The sequence below is a fragment of the Sorex fumeus genome, unplaced genomic scaffold (genome assembly GCF_029834395.1).
Source record: "Sorex fumeus unplaced genomic scaffold, SorFum_2.1 ptg000129l, whole genome shotgun sequence".
Classification (NCBI taxonomy): Eukaryota; Metazoa; Chordata; class Mammalia; order Eulipotyphla; family Soricidae; genus Sorex; species Sorex fumeus.
This window is the reverse complement of record NW_026606186.1, coordinates 9,617,536-9,639,998: the sequence shown is the minus strand read 5'-3', so window position 1 is coordinate 9,639,998 and position 22,463 is coordinate 9,617,536. Positions and strand designations below refer to the sequence as shown.

The 22,463-nt window shown below is 38.9% G+C and overlaps 1 protein-coding gene across 1 annotated transcript in view; it reads right to left on the bottom strand.

Moving 5' to 3' along the window:
- Window positions 1–22,463, bottom strand: part of LOC130045800 (complement C5-like) — a 57,088-nt gene extending 34,625 nt beyond the window's left edge. Inside the window, exons 1-11 of the mRNA XM_056138675.1 lie at window positions 22,370–22,463; window positions 21,449–21,641; window positions 20,585–20,750; window positions 19,231–19,301; window positions 17,338–17,429; window positions 15,008–15,090; window positions 13,380–13,476; window positions 10,471–10,588; window positions 9,793–9,913; window positions 5,468–5,586; window positions 4,801–4,983 (exon numbers count right to left, since the gene is read on the bottom strand). Coding sequence (XP_055994650.1) covers window positions 4,801–4,983; window positions 5,468–5,586; window positions 9,793–9,913; window positions 10,471–10,588; window positions 13,380–13,476; window positions 15,008–15,090; window positions 17,338–17,429; window positions 19,231–19,301; window positions 20,585–20,750; window positions 21,449–21,641; window positions 22,370–22,434 — 1,308 coding nt within the window. The 5' untranslated portion in view covers window positions 22,435–22,463. The remainder of the gene's footprint in view (window positions 1–4,800; window positions 4,984–5,467; window positions 5,587–9,792; window positions 9,914–10,470; window positions 10,589–13,379; window positions 13,477–15,007; window positions 15,091–17,337; window positions 17,430–19,230; window positions 19,302–20,584; window positions 20,751–21,448; window positions 21,642–22,369) is intronic.

Sequence of the window (22,463 nt, the reverse complement as noted above, 5' to 3'; positions counted from 1 at the left end):
TGGAGCAAGGAAAGCTTCTTTAACAAGTGGTGCTGGCAAAACTGGACAGCTACATGCAAAACATGGGCTCAGACCTCTACCTAAACACAATATACAAAAAGTCAGATCAAAATGGATTAAAGACCGTCCTTCACGCCCGACCGAGGTCGCCAGCTGCCCCCCACAAGCGGCTCTCCAGCACGGCCACGGCCCCAGAGGCACAAGGACTTAGCACAGAGAGCCACCCGCTTGGAGCAGAAAAGCAAATGGACTATGTGTTAAACCGCGCCAGCATGCCTGCCCCGAGGGGAAAGGGTGTTGACCCACTCGCCCGCTCCTCTCTGGAAAGAAAGATGGCGGCCGCACGGGAGCCTTGTGGACAGCAGGTTTGAGCCGGGGGTGGGAGCGGCAGGGACCTCATGGGAAGGGGGGCATAATGGGCCATCCTTCACGCCCGACCGAGGTCACCAGCTGCCCCCCACGAGCGGCTCTCCAGCACGGCCACGGCCCCAGAGGCACAAGGACTTAGCACAGAGAGCCACCCGCTTGGAGCAGAAAAGCAAATGGACTATGTGTTAAACCGCGCCAGCATGCCTGCCCGGAGGGGAAAGGGTGTTGCCCCATTCGCCCACTCCTCTCTGGAAAGAAAGATGGCGGCCGCACTGGAGCCTTGTGGACAGCAGGTTTGAGCCGCGGGTGGGGGCGGCAGGGACCTCATGGGAAGGGGAGCGTTCTGGGTTGTCCTTCACGCCCGACCGAGGTCACCAGCTGCCCCCCACGAGCGGCTCTCCGGCACGGCCACGACTCCAGAGCACAGAAACCAATCTCTTAACTATCTAACTTCTAATAGAAATTCTTCCAGGGTTAACAAGTAAAATAGCAGAAATCCATCATTTTATTCTTAAACCAAGTTGTAGAAAGCAAATCATTTCACAATGCTGTTTCAGCATGTCTGATGGGGGGGGTCGTAAACTCTAAACAATAATGTGCGTCTTCTATCAAAACAATGTATCTAGTCAAAGTAGATAGAGTATTAACTAGAACTCATCTGCCTCACAGGAATTGGGAGGGGTGGGAGGTGGGGTTCTATTGGGGTTCGCGGTTAAAAATAAGTATTGGTAAAGGGAAATGTGTTTGATATTTACATGACTGAGACCTAAACCCGAAAGCTCTGTAACTTTTCCCATAGTGATTCAATAAAGAAATAAATTATAAAAAAAAGGATTAAAGACATCAACATCAGACCAGAATCCATAAGGTATATGAAGAAAAGGTTGGCAAACCTTCCACTATATTGAAACTAAAAGTATCTTCAAAGATGACATGCCACTGACCAAGCAAGTGGAAACAGAGATAAATGGGACTATCTTAAACTAAGAAGCTTCTTTACCTCAAAAGAGACAGTGACCAGATTACAAAGACAGTCTACAGAATGGAAAAGAATATTTACCCAATACCCTTCTGATAAAGACTTGATATCAAGGATATACAAGGCACTGGTTGAACTCTACAAGAAGAAAACATCCAATCCCATCAGAAAATCAGGGGATGAAATAAATAGAAACTTTCTCAGAGAAGAAATCCGAATGACCAAAAGGCACATGAAAAAAAAATGCTCTCCATCACTAATAATCAGGGAGATGCAGATCAAAACAACAATGAGATATCATCTCTCACCAGAGAGACTGACACACATCCAGAAGAACAAATGCAACCAGTGTTGTGGATGTGGAAAGAAGGGGACTCTCCTTCACTGCTGGTGGGAATGCCGACTGGTTCAGCCCTTTTGAAAAACAGTATGGACGTTTCTCAAAAAATTAGAAATTGAGCTCCCATTTGACCCAGCAATACCACTTCTGGGAGTATATCCTGGAGATGCAGAAAAGTATAGTAGAAATGACATCTGCACTTGTATGTTCATTGTAGCACTATTTACAATAGCCAGAATCTGGAAAAAAACAGACTGTCCAAGAACAAATGACCGATTAAAGAAACTATGGTACATCTACACAATGGACTATTATGCAGCTGTTAGAAAAGATGCAGTCATGAAATTTGCATAAAAGTAGATAACATGGAGAGTATCATGCTAAGTGACATGCATCAGAAAGAGAGGGATAGACATAGAAGGACTGAACTCATTTGTGGAATATAAAGTAACATAATGGGAGACTAACACCCAAGAAGAGTAGAGATAAGGACCAGGAAGATTGTTTCATGGATTGGAAGCCTCATATGCTGGGGGAAAAGACAGCTCAGATAAAGAAGGGACCACTAAGTAAAGGATGCTTGGAAGGCTCACTCAGGATGGGAGATGCATGCTGAAAGTAGACTATAGACCAAACATGATGGCCACTTAATACCTGTATTGCAAACCATAACACCCAAAAGGAGAGAGAGAGTAAAAGGGAATGAGCCTGCAACAGAGGTGGGTTGGGGTGGGAGAGATGGGGTGGGGTTGGTGAGAGGGATACTGGGAACATTGGTGGTGGAGAATGGGCACTTGTGAAGGGATGGGTACTTGATCATTGTATGACTGAAACATAATCACGAAAGTTTGTAAGTCTATAATTGTACCTCACGGTGATACATCAAAAAAATTAGTTAATAAAATAAAATTTGCCAGATGATTTAACAATATATGTGTGTGTGTATATATATATACATATATATATACATACATTATTTCAGTTCTGTTTTGGGACAGGGATTGGGGTTTGGGATGGAAACATACCAAATATGGTGGTGGGAAGGTGTAATGGTGGTGGGATTGGTGTTTGAATATTAAATGTAATCAAATATTGTGAACTACCTTATAAAATAAAAAAAAATTTTAAAAAGTCTAGTGAGATACTTCAATGAATTGAGCACATGCTTTTCATGGAGGAGGACAGAGTTTGGTGCTGAGCACCCCATGATCCCTTACAGTACCCAATCACCAATGGAGTGACACAATGGGACTGAGCCAGGTATCAATCCCCAATATTCTAGGTGTGCCCCCATAAAATGACTTTAAAAAGAAACAAAAAAGTAAGTAAAATACAGAATGCAATAGTATATAATTTAAAGAAAATCATCAATTTTAAATAACCAGTCAAATGTCTTTGACAAAAGCCATAAAGATAAGAAATGATAAAAATAACCTTCTCCAGATGGAATCTCGGCGACTATGAGCTTCTACAAGCATGGCTCCGGTATGTGGGCACCAAGATTATTCTTACAAACCGCATGGGGGCGCTGGGTCCAGCAGTTCCATCCCAGCTCCCAGTCAGCCCCTGATCCGAGAAGTTATGCCCTCAACCCATCCCCAGCACCATCTTGCTGCACACAGCAGTGAAGAAACCTGGCTGGCGGGCACCACAACACCCAGAGAATTCTCCGGGCACCATACTGAGCCGATATCACTGGGAGGTCCCAGATGGGGTAGGTGCAGTCTCCCTGCCTTCTCCAGAAGGAATCACGGAAACCATGAGCATGACTCCAGTATGTGGGCACCAGGACTATTCTTCCAAACCGTGTGGCCACATAAGTGGCTGCGTGACCTTTCCTGATATGCAAACTGAACAGTGGAAAGTAAATGATCTAGCATCTGTCCCTGGAAGGCAGGCTTGTATGGTGGTGGGAAAATTCGAGCAAAATATAATGCCCAACCAAAATGCATCTGGACTGTGCTTTAAACTACAGTGCTATGCCGCTCGGGAAGGAAAGGGTGTTTGTCCCTCCACCTTTCCCCCCTGGAGGTGGCGACATGGTGGCTGTCATATTTTAGAACCTAATGGACAGCCAGGTATGAGACTGCAGTGACGAGGCATGTGGGGCCTCATGGGATAGTGGGTGGAACCAGCCCTGCTCCCTGCCCTGACAAGGCCTCGAGTTGCCACCCACAAATGCCTCCGGCTCCTGAATGACCATGATCCCAGAGGCACACAAACCAATTTTAGAACCCAGTGGCTTTTGGTAGTAATCCCTCCAGACTTATTACTAAAATATCAGAAATCTAAAATCACATAGCCAAAAAATGGCCATGCAACATTATATGCTCTTCATAATCAGCAATAGAAAACAAATTATCCAATGATGTCTTTTTGGCAGGTCTGAATGTTGGGGAAAATTCCAAATAATAATGGTGAGTCTTTTGTCGTAATGCTGAATGTGGTCAACGTAGAGAGAGAGAGTAAGTGGAAATCTGCCATACAGGCAGGGGGAGGGTTGGGAGGGGGGTATACTGGGGTTCTTGGGGGTGGAAAATGTGCACTGGTGAAGGTATGGGTGCTTGATCATTGTATGACTGATAGAAACTTAAACTGAAAGGCTTTGTGACTGTTCTCATGGTAATTCAATAAATAAAAATTTTTTAAAAAAAGAAATGAAATGATAAAAATATCCAGTGATCTTAGTAAAGCAACCGACAGGTAACTTCAGCAAAATTATTTCCAGTGGGGTAGTGGAAGAATAAGCCACATCTCAAGTTTTTGAGATGTGGTTGAAGGAGGAGAGTATACGTGATTCTTTAGTGAATCTCAAAGTGAATTGATGAGGAGGATGATACTAGGAAATAATGTATATGACTCTGTTATTACTGTATTTTATTGACAACTATTCTAAATTTTCCAAACTGTATTTTGTCAGCAATATGAGCAAATTTTAGTTCCTAAGTACAGATTAACTAGATTCATGACTTTCATGGAAACTCCACCACTTTAAATTGTACTTCCTATGACCACAAATAAGATATTTCTAGACCATCCTCAACATTCCCGCACACTGAATAGCACACAGACTGAAGGGAATTTAACATAGGATACATGAGAATCTACTCACATGAAACTCCAGTGTTGTCACATCAGAGGGAATGTGAATCACAAATGATGCTACTCCATCATAATTTGTTGTGCTTTTTCTTAGGTTCAGATTTGTCTTCTCCTGAGTTTTATCTACTGTCTTTGCTTTCAAAATTACTTCAATCCCAGATACAAATTTACCAAAGGCATCCTTCACCTGCACCTGTTGGATCAAATCCATTTCCTTAGCTAGTTAACATTTTAACATATTTCAATATGGTAAATGAAATAGTAATTAATATTGATCCTTTTATAAGAACCCTAAAGTAACACCCCCTCCTTCAGTTTCAGGCACAAACTTGATAGAATTTAATTCAGTCACCAAATGCAGTTCTTCTTAGATTTTGATTGGAGCACTCCAGAACATGTAATAATTACTTTCACTTCAATTTATGTGACTGAATTGTTCCAGAAGCTCTTATTGTGAGTTGGACAAAATCATTGCCTGGGTGAGGACTGGGTCTAGACAATCACTGGCTGTTGTTGGTTTTTCATCACAGCTTTTGAGTGTTTTTTCCTCTCCTCTCCTCTCCCTCTGTCTCTTTTCCATTCAAGTATCCTCTCTGTATTACACACCAATATCCCTCAAGGATCCTCTGCCTCCACAGACTACACATACATTCTGTCAGACTTCAGAGGAATCTCACCTTAATGGAAAATGGGAACCCAGGCTTCAAAAAAAGAGGAGTAGCAACCAAATCCAGTGTGTAGGGGAAAAGTTGGTACTTGACATCAGCTACTTGATTTGTATACTCAAGTGTAGATCCTGTTGGAATAAAGTATCACTCTAAGAATCTGGCAGTATAGCACACCCATCTTCTGTTCCCTTCTCTGTGTCTTTCTTTATTTTGTTATGTATAAACCCTTCATCCAGCACAGATTATTTAATACAAAATTATAAACCTAGAATCGGATGATTGCTATGGTCATACTGGAAGGTCCTGACCCCTCCATGAATCAAAAATATGAGGTTGTCAGGAGGTTGTTAAGATTTCCATTCATCAGCTGCAACTACAGCATACTGATACAGACTGTCAGATAATGTACCCCATTTTCCTTTGAATCATGAAATATACCTTTGTCCTCAAGGGGTTGATAATCCTTTGTAAGAGAGATTCACATATGATATGACCGGTTCTCATTTCCAAAGTAACATTCAAAATAATTCTGTAGTGTGCTAAAATACCAGTGTTAACTCTTTACCAATATGGAAGCAAACAGCCAAATGACAGTGAAGCTTTGATAATTTGAATTATTTTACGCTCTCATTTGATTTTTTCAAGGAAAATTTCTGATGCCAGCATTCCCTATTTGTTTTGATAACAGTAAAACTATCTTCTACATGAAGGATTTGGGAGTGACCATTCAGAAAGGTATCTTTCATCAGCATCCCCTATGCAAACAATATTTTGGTTGCACAACTATCTCTGCCCAACATTCGGTCAACAGAAGCTACAAAACTTTGAAATAAGAGCTGTGAAATGATCCCAGAGGAGCTCTACCACCAGAATATACAGAAGTAAAACTGAAACTAAAGTGTATGACCCATGGCTAGCTCAAAAGCCAAATGTGCAAATTTCACACTGGATGTATAATCACAGATACACACAACAATCAAGTGTGTGAGCACCAACACCAAATATGTCCATCAAGGTAACAAGACAAACAAGATAACAAGAGGAGAAAGCCCCTACCTGCCCCTATTTCTGGAAGAACCGATCACCACATCCACTTCCCACTGCCACTACCATGTAAGCTCATCTACCAAACTTATTTGAGAGATTCATAAATAAATCTTGAAAGAGATCAACTAGCTGAAAAAATTTCTTGAATACCCATTCCTGTCAGAGACCTCGAGGGTAATCATGGAGGCAGGCAGGCTAGCTCCAGCCCCAACAACGCCCCAGCAGCCATTCCCATGCACCAGAAACACAGCCATGTCTTGGGCCAGACTCCACCACCTCAGGACAAAGCTCCACAGAGAAACTAACCTGCCCAAAACTTCAGATGCATGGGTCCTTCTGGCTAAAAACTCCAGGTCTTCTGGTGTTAGGATGGGTGACCTCCCCCTCCTGCACCTCCCCATAATTTCAGAAGACTTGACAACCACTGCCATGCCTCCAGCTGGACTTTCCAGTTTAATATTCTGGATTTTTTAGAGCGCACAGCTATATTCAGGCTGTATGACATCTCAAACTCTGCAACACCGACATTCCAGTAGGTAATGGGAGCACACCAGGTTGGAGAGGATGTAACATAGAAGCCAAGTGCTCTTCACTACCAAAAACAGTAATACAGAAGACTTAACTTGCAACTGCAACTTAGTAAACCCTCAGATAAGAACTTAATATCCCTATGGTCAGATACAACAATTTTTACAAATTTTCTTCTACAGAAATAGTTCTTTTGATCATTTCATTAGCCTAGCCAATTAGTGGTAGCAAGCACTTGATCACTTGACATCCCGTTACTCATCGATTTGCTCCAGCGGGCGCCAGTAATGTCTCCGTTCATCCCCTGTCGCATGCTAGTGTAGCCCAATGGCGTCTGCTTGATCTAGGAACACGAAGAGCGTCAAACTGATTGTTCAGGGTCTTGATGAAGAAGTCTGACCATCTTGTAGGTGGGCAGCCACGCAATCTTTTCACATACTATGGAATCCAGTCGGTAATGGCTCTAGTCCAGTGGTCGTCTCCAAATCGCATTATGTGTCCAGCCCATCTGATCTTCGACGCCTTGGCAAATGAGATAGCACTTCTGATTCTGGACCGTCGACGAAGGTCAGAACTTCAGATTCTTTCTCTCATTTGAGTGAAGGATGATACTCCAAGCATAGCTCTTTCGATTCCTCTTTGGGAGCCCCGAATAGCGTTCTCATCCCATTTTCATAGGACCCAGGTCTCTGAGGAATACGTTAATGCAGGAAGAACAGTGGAATTGAAGAGATGTGCCCGGAGCTGGAGGTTCTTCGTCCTCTTAGCTATTTCTTCGACGCTCTTGAAGGCGTTCCAAGCCGCTCTCTTCCTCCTCGCAACTCAGATGCCAGGTCATTCGTCGTGTTGACTTCTTGACCTGGAAGTCATAACTGTTGCATTTGGAGATGTTCATTTCATTGACAGCGAATGGAACATCAGAAACGAGACCATTTCTCATAAACATTGTCTTCGTGAGATGCAGCTGTAGTCCGACCTTTCCACACTCACAGTCAAAGTCAGCCAGCATTTGTGCTGCTTGGCTAATGTTTGTTGTTATGAGAATGATATCATCAGCGAAGCGCAGGTGGTGTAGTTGCCAGCTGTCTATCTTCACTCCCATTTCTTCCCATTTCAGTTGTTGCATGATGTTCTTGAGGGTAGCACTGAAGAGTTTCGGTGAAATGGTATCACCCCACCAAACCCTTCTCTTGACATCAGTGATCACCTCCCTGTAGAATGGTGAGATCCTGGTAGTGAATCCACAATACAGCTCACGGAGGATCCTGATGTATTGAGTTTGAATGCCCTGTTTGGCTAGGGCTTTGATGACCGCTTCAGTTTCAACAGAACCAAAGGCGTTTAAATCAATGAACGTTAGACAGAGCAGCATCTTGAACTTACAAGAAATCTCAGTGAGCTTGGTTATTGTGTGGATATGGTCGATCATGCTGAATCCTTTTCGGAACCCAGCTTTCTCACATGGCTGTCCTTCATCTAGTATTCTGCCAATCCTATTCAGTATGACTCAAGTGAACAGCTTGTAGACGACAGACGACAGGCAGATCGGGTGATAGTTGCCAATGTTGTGGATGTCTCCCTTCTTATACAGTAGTAGTACAGTCCTGCTGATTTTCCTTTGGGATGTAACCTTGCATTCAGACATCTAGTGTGTGAAGAGCAGAGCCAATGTATTAATGACTACTGACGACAGGTTCTTCAGGTGTTCGGGTCTGACCTTGTTTGGACTGGGTGCTGTTTGCTTCTTTACCAATAAAATGGCATGTCGGATTTCGGAAGGGAGAACATTGGGAATGACATATCCATCCTGCAGAATTTGGTATGTGGGCAGGTGGACGTGGCTATTGAAGAGATACGAGTAGAAGTCCTGGATAATCTTCTCCATTGCCCTTCTGGAAGATGTGATAGATCCATCAGGACCTCGGAGGGCAATCATCTTGGTCTTATAGTTGGCGAAGGGCAGGCAGGCATTGCAAATGTTCTCCCAGCTTCTGCCGCATCTGCCAGCACTGCTGCTCTTCTCTCTTTGAGGTCTTCCTTTATCGCTTCTCTGCACTGCTTTGCAAGCTCAGATGTTCGCTTGCGGTTGCCTAAGGCTTTCACCAAGCTGTGTTGGCGAATGAGCTCGAGAGTTTTCAAAGACAGATGTCTTTTTGTGGCTATCTCTCTCTCAGCGCTCCTCGCACAATCATGGAGGTGCTGAACCAGTCAATTGTATTCCTCGTCAATGTTGTCAATGACAGCATCTTCCCAAGTTGCCACAATAGCGCCAAAGAGCTCCCATTTGGTGGTCGTTCTGGGAGTTCTCTTCTTAAATTTTGCAGCCCTTTCTTCCCACTCGTGAAGTAGAATTTTGCACAAAGGAGACGGTGGTCTGATGCCATTTGGAATTTTGGGACAACAGGGACATTAGTCATGCAAAACCGTCAATTGAATATGATGTGGTCAATTTCGTTGTGGAACCGTCCACTGGGAGACCCCCATGATGGTAGCAAGCAATAAAAAATGAATTACTGTGGGCCTGCTACAGGGGCAGGCATGAGAGGTGGTTGGGAAAATGGACACAAAGGTAGAGAGAAGGTGACAGTGGTGGTGGGATTGGTGTGGGAATAATGAATGCCTGTAACAAATCATCATTAACAACGTTAGAAACCACAGTAATTAAATAAAGTGATGAAAAATCAAGAAGGAGAAACTGAGAATCATAGAAATAAGGACGAGTGGTGAGAAATTAATTAATGATTAATTTGGGAACTCACCAGTTTTTTCTACTTCCACAAATATATTAAGGTATTTGTTGTTTAAATCTTCTATCGTTTTATTTAGTGAGTAAATTGCCTTTGAAGTATTAAAATGTATTTCTGCAACTCCTTTAATAAGCTGTTTTACAAAAGAAGGACAAAAAGGTAGAGGATAGAGTATTACAGAAAAACTCACAGAGACAAAACAAAAAAGTTCTTTCATCAGTCTGCAAAATCTTCGTTTTACCAATAACATTTTAGTTACAGCTAGAGACAACACAAAGCATAAGTAGAGATCTATGAGGTATTCTACTCATTGACAAGTTATTGCTTTTAAACCTGAATTCTAAAGCCATAGTACATGGAATAAAAACCTTTGATGGCAATGAAAATCTCTGATTTTAAATCTTGCCTCTTTATGTTTGAAATTTGACACTATTATTGGGTTCCACTGTATATCCAAGGAAACCTAATGTAAAGGAAAGGATATTGTGCCCATAAGCAGATAGAATTGCCATAGAAAGCAGGTTTTAGAAACTCAAGCCTCTATGGATGTGGAACTTCCCAGAGTTTAAGATATTATTTATTCTTTTTAGCTTTGTAAAGTCCTAGAGGGAAAACCCACTTCTCTTTATATATTCTGGTGCGTTAACTCTAGTTCTCTATTTCTGTAAAAGTTGCTTGAGCTCCACTTACCATTTTCTTTTCTATTCCTGCAAACATCATTTCATTTCCATTATCATCAAAGTCTCCTCTTATTCCAAAAAAGGCAAAGACTACAGCCTCAGGCACATTTCTATAATTATTAGTATATCTGTCAAAAAAGAAAGGTGTTAGATCTCAGAGTGCACAGCCAATTATGCAGTCACTAGAAATCCCCAACTTTCATAGTACTGACAGAAAAATTAGATAGAAAAGTGGCATAGAAACCCATTAAGCTCAATGAGCAAGAACAGTAACACAGAAGGCTCAAGTAGCACCTTCCAACTCATTAAATTCTCAATTATTTTAGTAAGGCCATTATGAGATATATGTTGTAGCAAGCAATGTAAATTATTTTGCGCCTGCTAGGGGATAGGGTTAGGGTGGGTGGAAAATGTTGCAGGAACAGTCAGACTGGTGGTGGGATTGGTGTTGAAACATTGAATACCTGAAATAACTGTATCATGAACAACTCTGCAAATTTGTGTTTTAATTAAGTTTCAAACAAACAGAAAAGAATATTGTTAGCTCTTTTCAATAGAGCAATTATAGAAACAAGATCAAATATAATTTCATCAAATTTCATCAGACATGAAATTTTTTTAACTCTAGAAAGTGTTCCTGTCTAGTCATACATTTTATCCATATCCGTAAAGTCCACAGATGCTGAGTTGAGGTAGATATTTTTATTCCTATAGATAAAAGATGAAACTGAGTTCCAGAAGGATAAAAAGCTTTCAGTCAGCTTCCCACAGTTTTCTTTTTATTTATTTTTTAATGATAGAGTTAAAAAGTTGTTTATGATTGCATTTCAGTCATACAATATTCCAATACCTATCCCTTCACAAGTATACATTTCCCAACACTAATGACCCCAGTTTCCCTCTGCCTCACATCTTTCCACAGTTTTAAAGTGAATAGTTTCTAGAGAACTGAACTTGGGATCCCTGTGCCTTTGTAATGGGCCATGCTCATAAATCACTGTAGCATGGACTGACAATTAGGGTTCGATTTCCTGTGGCATCTTTCAGTAAAAGTTAAACATCACAGTGATCCCAGGTGTGCTGGTGGCAAGTATGTGAGTCCTGTATTTACCTTTTCCCCCCCCCCTTTATTTATTTTTTTTATTAGTGAAATACCATGAGGTACAGTTATAGACTTACAAATTTTTGTGCTTGGGTTTCAGTTATACAATGATCAAGTACCCATCCCTCAACCAGCGCCCATCCTCCACCACTCCGGGTCCCAGCATCCCTCCCACCCCCCACCCCCCCATCCCACCCTGCCTCTGTGGCAGGGCATTCCCTTTTGTTCTCTCTCTCTCCTTTTGGCTCCTGTGGTTTGCAAGAGAGGCACTGAGTGGCAATCATGTTTGGTCTATTGTCTACTTAATTCAAAAGAAAACATGAACTTTCTCCTATTTTAAACAAGAGACATGATGTCACTGTTCCTAATAAGTAACTTGTCAATTATGATTTCTGAGTCAGCTTAAACCATTCTAGACTAGGTTTCGAGAATTGAGTTGTAAAATCAATAAATATTAACTGCCATAAATGAACTGAAAGCTTTAACATCATATTTTTAAATTAGCAGTGCTATTCAACTCAAGAGCCATTTTCACTGTGGCCATTCAATTGAATCCTGACATTTCTTTCCTAGAATTCTGACTTACATGATCCCAAGTATAAGAATTGGCCCGTGTCCCACCTCTGACACCATGTAAGCTCATCTACCAGCCCTGTTCCAGTGACTCATAAATAAATCTCAAAAGAGGTAATCACCTAACTGCAAAAATTTCTTGGACATTTATTCCTGGCAGAGACTTCCAGGCACTCTCGGAGTGGGGTGGGCCAGCTCCAGCCCTAACAAAGCCCAGACAACCACTCTCACACCCGAAAGTCACTGCCTAATTAAAAATTTGATTTAATTCCACCTGGACTTCCCAGTTAAAAATTCTGGATCTTTTGGAGTTCTAGAACACTGAGATCTCAAACTCTAGAATACTGACATCCCAGTAGGATCACATCAGACTGGATGGGATGTAATGGAGAAGCCAACCAATCCCAACTAACAAAAACATTAACACAGAAGGCTTAACTTGCAACAACACCTTTAGTAAACTCAGACAAGGGCTTTATGTCCCCATGGTGAGACAACAATTTTCACATATTTTCTCTACAAAAATATTTTTGATCATCTTTTAGTCATTTAATTGCTATACATAGCAATATAAAATAGATTAGTGGGCTTGCTATGAGGGCAGGTTTGAGGGGTGGTTGGGAACCTGGAGACAATGGTGGAAGGAAGGTGACAGTAAGTGGTGGGACTGATGTTATAATATTGAATGCCTAAAAATATAATCATGAACAACTTTGTAAACCATGGTGTTTAAATAAAGTGGGGGAAAAACACAAATGTAAGAATCCAACTAACAGAGATACTTCAAAGGAATCATGAATCAAGCTCCAGTTATTTGGGGAGGAAATGGTTAGGCCACACACTGATATTCAGGTACTATGCCTGACTCTGTGCTGAGGAATTACTGTCCCCCGCCCCACTCTGATTCCTATTGCAGCTATTTTTTAAAAATTTGGAAGTATACCTGCTCAGAGCTTACTTCTGGCTCTGTGCTTAAAGATCACTACTGGCAGTTCTTAGTGGCTCTTATGTAGTGCTGGAATTTGAATGGGAGTAGGTGCGTAAAAAGTTAAGTGCCTTAATCTGTCTACAACATCTCCATCCCTGCAGTTATTCTTAATCTTTTTTATTTTGTATGTTGAATCCCACAGTTTTTTTTAATATAGAACCCTAGGCAAGCACTGAAATCAATTATATTTGACTCCTGAAGTGAAATCTCTTTGTGCTCAGGGGAATAGATGAATCAGAAAACAGTAACTTCTTACCGAACTTTTACAGTAATCTTGAAATCCTCAATGTTTTTACGGTTAATCAATTTTTCTTCTGGTTCTAATAAAATATAGAAGGGTGTACTCACTGGAACTAAACAAAATAATAACACTCTTTTAACTGTTGTTCAAAAAAGAAAATTTTTGGTATGAAAGGAAGAAAGAAACATCTATAAGATGGATATCCTTCTCATTATGACTAATCACACCTTGGGAAGCCTCTTTATCCTCCAATTAGGGGTGAAACTCTTCTTTCCTCTAAATCCTTATTGAAGAACATATGCTATTAAAGTAAGACCTCCGTAAGGACAGACCTAGTCTTATCAGTGTAAACATGTGCAAAGTTACTCCCCAGAGACACTACTGGGGAGTGCAAGTGTAAGTGCTCATCAGATTGGAATTGACTTTGCTTCTTTAGCATGTCTGCTATTAACCTACTCTCCTTTGTGCAATCAAAATATGATCATGAATCTCAAACTCTCATCAAGGAAGGGCATCTTCTAGTGACTATCTTAAGAATAAAATTTCATTTTTAAAAATGAGAAGTGGAGGGCCGGAGCAATAGCACAGTGGGTAGGGTGTTTGCCTTGCATGTGGCCGACCCGGGTTCGATTCCCGGCATCCCATATGGTCTCCCAAGCACCACCAGGAGTAATTCCTGACTGCAAAGCCAGGAGTAACCTCTGAGCATTGCTGGGTGTGACCCAAAAAAGAAAAAAAATAAAATAAATTGACTTCTAAAAAAAAGTGAGAAGTGGAGCCAATGGAGCAAAGGAGTTCTTGACTTCAGGGTCATTGTCCCACTGTAGTGGTTGCTTTTCCCTGTGTAAGAGAAAAATGGCCTCCAGTGGAACTGGGGGAAAGACAGAGCAGGGATTTTGTCACCTAAACAACAGTGTCCAAGAGAGTTAATAAATCAACTTCAAATGTTGAGTTTAATAATTTCAGAGGGTATTCTGTGGATGTATCTCTAACATGTTTCCAGTTTTGATATGAACTTGATCGTCCCTCCTAATTATAAATAATAAAGCCATTAATTAATCTGATAGGCAGAAAATGTGATCTATGTAGCTTAAAAACAAATTTACCCAAGCATACATGTTAATATTCTAGCAAACTTCTATGAAATATGGACAAAAGTCATATTTGTAAATTGCTTATTAGGACAAATAATATAAATATATCTAAAATAAATATATTATTATTTTCATAAATAGTGTAATTTTCCAAACACATAATTGACTTTTAGGGATGATGGAAATGAGCAATGACTGGGATTTAGGAGTAGATTCTAACTCTCAGACTGGACAAAGTGGCAGTGAGAACCTATGTGTCTTCACATTTCTCTTGCTTCAAAAGAAGTAGATCAGAAGAGAGTGTCAGACTAGCAGGGATTTTGCTGGGACATTATCTACTCCTGTCCTCTAATCCAATTTGGCCCATACCTGAACTATGAGGGGAAACAACACCCAGGAGCACAGTATCTAAATTGAGATGAGTCGGACCAAGAGCTCAGGTCCTTGGCCTTCTATCTTGAGTCTCCTCTGTGCAACCATCCTTACTGTCCCTCCTATATTCTATAATCTGTTTTACACAGGAGCTCTCAGCAATTCATAAGATAATACCATTTTCTCTGATCGCAATATAGGCAGTTCCAGTTGTCGTGAAGTCCTTTTTATATTTAGCTTTAAGTGTCCATATGCCATAACTGTGAAAATAAAACATTGGAAATAGATGTTGTCAAATAATAATTTTACCCAATGATTACATACAGTATTTCAATGAGTTTTTAGTAACATTCAAGTACGATTTTTATTATTTGATATGTGAACTCTTACAATCCTCATAAAAATGCAATAGAATATATTGTGCTATGATCTCCATCTTCAGACAAACGAGACCCAGAAAGGTGAAGTAACACACCTTGCCTAGGCATACAATGAGTTAGTGGTAAAGCTGAGATTCCTATTGTCCATCTTGTTCACTAGACCTTGACAGGAAATCCATATGACTCTGAAGGCAGTTTCGGATTTATGGATCTGAAGTTCTGGGGGTAAGGAGTTGGCTTGCATTCTGTTGATCCCACTTCAAATCCCCAGCATGGCAAAGAAACCCCAAGTATTGCCAAAGGCTATTCCTGAACAGAGCCTGGAGTAGCCTCTGAGTACTGCCAGGTGTGTCCCCTGCCTCCCCAAAATAAACAGATTTATGAACCATATTTGAAAAATACTCTAGAATTATAAACAAAAATATGTATTTTCAGAAGAGTTGTGCATTCTGAAATTTGTTCTCATGCTAATCATGCATCCTCTAATGTATCACAGAAAATATTTGGTTACAAAATATTTAAATGTAAACTGAAACACAAGCAGAAAAGTTTGTAAGTATGTAACTGTATCTCACAGTGATTCACTAATTTAAAAAAATTTTAAATGCAAGGGAATTTATCAATCAATTATTTTTTTGTTCTTATTTTTGGGTTAGAGCCTGGCAAAGCTCCCCATGGTGTATTCCATATGCTGAAAACAGTAACAAGTCTCACAATAAAAACGTTACTAGTGCCCTCTCTAGCAAATCGATGAACAACAAGAGGACAGTGCTACCGTGCTACAGTTTTGGGGTCACACCCACAGTACTCAAGACTTACTGCCCTCTCTGTACTCAGGGATCACTCCTAGTAGAACTTGGATATCTTAAGAAGTTCTGGGGATTCCACAGTGGTTCAATAAACAAAATAATTAAATAAAAAAAAAGAAGTTCTGGGGATAAAAGAACCCTGGTCGCCCACTTGAAAGCCAAGTGCCTTACCCATTGAAAAGACTCTCCAGCCCCTCAGTCAGTAATTACTTGATAACCCAGTAATAAGTTTAACCACATTATTAGGTTCATATATTGTACAGTGTGACAAAAAATATGGTCAATGATAACAGAACCTTTTACAACTTTGATCAAGTCAAAATTGTAAAAATGATCGACATAGTTCTGAATATTTCACAACTTCAAACCGGTGTGATTTTTTTTTTTTTGCAGTGCCAGGGTACTTACCCAGGCCCTCATACATGCAAGGTATTCACTCTATCACATCCACAGATCTCTAAAATTAGTTTTAGAGAGCACTGTGGTAGAAGGAAAGAACAAAGGTGGCACTTTGCTCACTGATCTCTGGGTTCCCATTTCAGCCCACCATTTAGGAACTCTGTGACGGGGCTGGAGCAATAGCACAGCGGATAGGGCGTTTGCCTTGCACGTGGATGACCCAGGTTCAATTCCCATTGAGCACCACCAGGAGTAATTCCTGAGTGGAGAGCCAAAAGTAACCCCTGTGCATTGCCAGGTGTGAAGAAAAAAAAAAGAACTCTGTGGCCTTGAATCTATACATTTTTCTGATCTTCAATATTCTCAACTTAAAATGGGAATGATAAAGGACTGGAGTGCTTAATCATTGGCACATAGGGAGGATCCAAAAATGCCAATTTCCTTTCCACTTTGAAGAATTATATTTTCAAAGAATTATGCAACATGACAGTCTCAAATCACATAATAAGTAATCTAAATCCTTACAATTATTTTCTGTGATAATTCAAAAGTCTTTGTGGACTAATAGTGGAAATCCTCCATTTGTACAGCTTTTTTTCCCTTTAATTAAAGTCTTAGCATCTGGGGACAGTGGATTTTTCTGTGAAACATGCTCCCTGAATTGCATAGAACAGACTAGTTTGGTCCTATAGATCATTGTGTTCTATTAGGCCCCTGCTTTGCTGCAGAAGAGCCCACGTAGACATTCCTTCCTAGGGAAGAAGGACACTCCTTCAGCCCGAGGTAAAAATCAGAACCAAAACTTTCTTTACATCAGTTTCTTTTGGTCATATGTAAATGACTTCACTAAATTGTGCCGTAATACATGGTCTTCAATTGCTTTTAAACAAAGTAACTAAGGAGAAATAGTTTTAAATACTTAGGATTATACGGAATCTTGAAGTCAGGAAAAGTGATAACTCCAGGATATGTATTTTTTCCTACTTCAACAAATTCTGTCCCTTTTGGATCCTATAAGTGTAAAGAAGAAACAAAATTTATTTTTAAAGAACCTATAAATGTTGAGTCAAATGTATATAATACATGACATATAATCACACATACTGTGTGATTGTTAGTTCATAGAATAATATTTAACTCCCTCAGGGAAATAATAATAATCAGATAAGAATTCATATATTCATATAAGAATATTTCCCTTCCTTAGTTCCCTCTCTTCGTTGTTGAAACTAAGTGCATGCAGCATTGTCAGCATGGTCAGGTATTGACACCAAGACTATCAAGAGTTCATGGTAGTTCACACAAACCAAGGCACTTAATAAGACTCTTACTTATAAAGGTAGATATTAAAGGAACATTAAATAAACTTCAATTGGACCCTCACAACCCTTCATTTCCATAGTGGGACTTCTACAATAAGTTTTATGTGTAATATTTATGTTATGGCATAACAGTTTTCTTGTCTCCCTCTCCTTTACAAGACCAACCTAAATACAGTTAGCACACGGCATGGCAATGGCCTTGAACCTCTTCACTGTGTCCTTCCTCTACATGAAGAATTCGAGCAAAGGAACCGAGTGGGGTGGAGCCATTGACATTTCCAACAGGTCTATCTGAATTTATATGACCCTACACAGTTTTTTCAGCCTAAAGTAAAACAATATGGCTATAACTGTTTCCTAAACTATTGCTGGGATGTTCTGCTCTGCCAATTATTGTTTTATTCAGCTCCACACTTTGCTTCTTTGCTTCTTGGGAATATTTTTCCTGCAATTACTGAGAAATACTAGAGCTTCTATTTATCAATCCTTCTTAACGGATCTCTAAAAAAATCAATCATTGGCTGACCTTTAGTAATTGTTTGAACAATAATTGAGTAATCATCCTCACTTTACATTTCCTGTTTTTCTGCTATTGGTTCTATGTGTTTCTATAACTGATTTACTATATTGAACTGTATGTATAGTTAATTATTGTCAATATTATCTTAGTGGTCACTTAAATTTTTAACCCTCAGCCTTTCATCTAGAAATAGATAATAGTTATCTCTTAAAGTGGTCCTTATGATACAACTTATGCCATAGATTTCTTATAGATAACACAATGAGTGTCTCTATAACTCTTGCCACATCTGCCTATGCTTCCCAACTGGCAAGTAAAAACAAACACTCAACAGACCTGCATTAAAGACTGAATTATTGAAAAGTGTTCTTTAATGGACTATCACAATATATTTCAACTAACATTTACCCACAAAAGCTACCAATTGAGATTAAAAAGATAAAATAAAATTACAAACTTGTGCATACAACTGATATTTAAGTAAGGTTTGATGCTATTTAATATTGTTACATTAATTTATTTAAATAAATTAATATTCATTTCTTAAAATTAATGTTAATTTACCAATTACATCAATAAATTAATCAATGGCATTAATTGATAAATTAATGACCAATGCAATATTAATTTATTCAGATAAATTAGTATTGATTTCTTATAATTAAATTAATATTGATTCATTCAAATAAATCAATGTCACACTTAATCAATATTATAATAATGAAAGCTATTTATATAATGAAATACCATGGTTAAATTTTTTTTTTCTTTTTGGGTCACACCCGGCGACGCACAGGGGTTACTCCTGGCTCATGCACTCAGGAATTACTCCTGGCAATGCTCGGGGGACCATACAGAATGCTGGGAATTGAACCTGGGTCAGCCGAGTGCAAGGTAAACGCCCTACCCACTGTGCTATCGCTCCAGCCCCCCATGGTTAAATTTTGACTTAAATCAATGCTATACTCACTATAAAAGTTAAGACTACTTTTCTCCTTGATGGCTTTAGGTCTTCATTCAATGAATAAACTCTAACTTTTACTGTAAAAAAAAAAAAGTCTTTATTAGAAAGAGTTCAATTCTTTTTAGTTTCATTTTATTTTAGGCACTGTGATTTACAATATTAATATTGGTAGAGATTTACGTCCAAAACAGTCTATCACCACACACAATAACAGTGTCAGTTTTCCTCCATGGTTGTCCCATTGTTCCCCATTCTATTTCTGTCCCCTCCACCCCTACAGTGAAATGCTCCCACTAGAGAACAGTCATTAAGAATCAAAAAATGGCCAACTCTTAATGACCTAAAGTTAACATTTATAATTTTCAAGTACGAGACCACGAAAATTAAAATTAAACTAAGAAAGTACAACACTTTAAATTCAAGTTTAGGTGGCAAGATGAACTAAACTGTTGGACGTGAAAGTTATATTTTTATAAGACCTCCTTAATAAGTTTACCTAAACATTACTCTTTAAAATAAGGTTTGGCTAATAACAAATTAATTCACTCAACCTATTGTATTTTTAGACAAGTTATAGAAAAGAAAGCATAGCTCATTGCTTTCTGAAATAATTTTTAGAAACAATAACCTTAATAAGTCAAGAAAAAATTGCTGGCTATAAAATCAAAGCACAGATACCTATTGAAGTTCTATATGTTAACAATAAAATTGAAAATCTAGAAAGAGTTTTTGAAACACACATTTAAAATAGTGTCCAAAACCACAAGTACCTTGGATTCAACTAACAAAGGAGGTAAAAGACTTAAGCACTAAAAGTTTTCACTCTAAAAAAATTTTAACGCATATGGAAAAGATTCAATGTTCAAGAATTGGAACAATTAACTCTATCACAATGACCATTCTCCTTAAAGAATTATATGATTTATGCAATTCCTATATAGTGGTGGTTGTGGGGGCCTAGAGATAGTATAGTGCTTGCCTTGTAGCCAACTTGAATTCTATATCTGGTACTCATTTGCCTCGCTACCAGGTCTACTAAGTAGTGGTCCTTGAATGTAGAGCCAGGAGTAAGTCCTGAGCATGATCAAGAGTGACCCCAAAACAAAGTGATACAAAGGTAAACAAATGGATGATGTGGTGAAATAGGAAGCCTCATCCACTGTTGGTGGGAGTGCTGCATGATTCAGTCTCTGTGGAAAAAAGTACATAGACTTGCTGAAAAATGTAAAATGAAATTCTTTCATGATCCATCAATCTCACTTCTCAGCATCTATCCCTAGAATACAATCCCTAGAATACTAATTTTCAAAGATATATGCAGTTCTATTTATTTTTTTGAAAAAAAATTCCCTCTTCATACCTGACTTTTCAAATGGAAAATAAGCATATTTATCTGTGTGGATGAAGATGTATCCATTGTCATAGCGTAGTGGAATTTGTGTTACTTTTGAAAAATAATCAGAGACAACTTCTAAATGGACATGTGAAGCTGTGACGTGTCCTCCAGACACATCTTTTAGTTGTATCTGTTAAAACAAAAGTTAAAGTATTATTACTATGTATCCATTTTCATAATAATGTATGTGGTAAATCTATTTTATGCTAATAGGGTAATGCACACTTCTCTCATTTTCCTTGAATATTTGCTTCACAGATTTGGTTGGAAAATAAATTTGTATGCTTCAAGTACAAACAGCCAAAATAAATAAATATTTCAGAAAAAAAATTTTCTAGAGCCACTATGCTTTCTAACAATTAGGATAGCTTAGTAAAACAAATATTCAGAATGTTCTCCATTCACTAATTTTTTTGAAATATAAGTCATTTCAGTATCTCTCTCCAGATATATTTTCCCACTAAAATCGGGCAAGATCAATGATTTTTTTCTATCATTCAACATCTAATTTTGAAGCATATTCATGTGTTGATGTATTTAGCTTTCATTTCACTAAAACCTTTCACTGTAATAATTCCCATTTGACTCGTTCAAACTCATACATGTTTCTATGTATATTAAATCACAAGTCAAAAACAAGTTCTCTAATATTTTCCACATAAAAACATGTACAACCATGTAATATTTATCTCTCATCTATCAATAAACTCACTTAAGTTGATGTATTACATTTTCATTAACATATATCCATGGGATTGGCATATCAACCATGTACGTACTTTACAGAAATATTTAACATATGAAAGAAATTATGAGAAGAATACATACAGTCAAGCTTGCAGCGCTTTGGAATGCATTTTCTGGAGATAAATTAACTTGGCGATGAGAATATGTGAAATTTTTGTCAGGATAACTTTTTAGAGCAATGGACACAGAAAATGATTCTGTATACCCATGAACTTGAATCACAACATTTTGAGAGGTGCCAACATAGAATGCTTTAGGTGCAAAAACAACATACCTGTGGAAACAGTGAAATTAGACTGATAATATATTGATAAAATGTGAAAGAAAATCTCTTTCACCTAGGACTAGCAAATCAATTAAAAATGCTTCTTATACTTGGGAATATAAATTTTATTTTTTGTGATAAAGCTAGAAAAAAATCCTGAAAAAGTTGTAAAGGTGTTATTTTATGGTAGTAGATAAAAGACAGATGACTCATTAACAGCCAAAGGAATGTTCAATAGAGTCCCCAAAAACCATTTCACAGAGGGATAAATACATCTGTCTTTTGAAGTATCAGTTTTATTTTACTTATTTGGGGAGATCATTGATGCTTGGGAGGCAGGAGTAACTCAGCAAGTCTGGCCAGCAGCTCTTATCTAGGGTTGAGGATGTGGTACTGTGATACTGGAGACCGCCAGGACCATCGCAGTTGTGATCTGCAGATCAAGTTGTTCAGGGGTAGAGCCCAGATGGGGCACAGGCATTGCACCATCTCCTATCTTCCCAACCCAAACCAGAGGGATAAAAAGCCTTGCACTTTTTCCGATCTTCTCAACCCAACACTATTTCTTAATAAAAATATTAGTCAGCAGGTTACTTTTCTTGGGGGCAGGAGGAACAGCCTTTATTAGACCACAATTCTTGCATAGCTAATAACATATTGAACAACAATGAGAAAATTATACTTCCAATATAACCACAACCAAAACATTGCAGATATAAATGGAATGCAAAACTTACGTTTGCTCCTGTCCCCAACTTCTTACCAAGTAGAATAAAATACACACTATGGTAAAAATCTCCATAGCTGGGGTAGCATTGAAGTGTTGCTGAA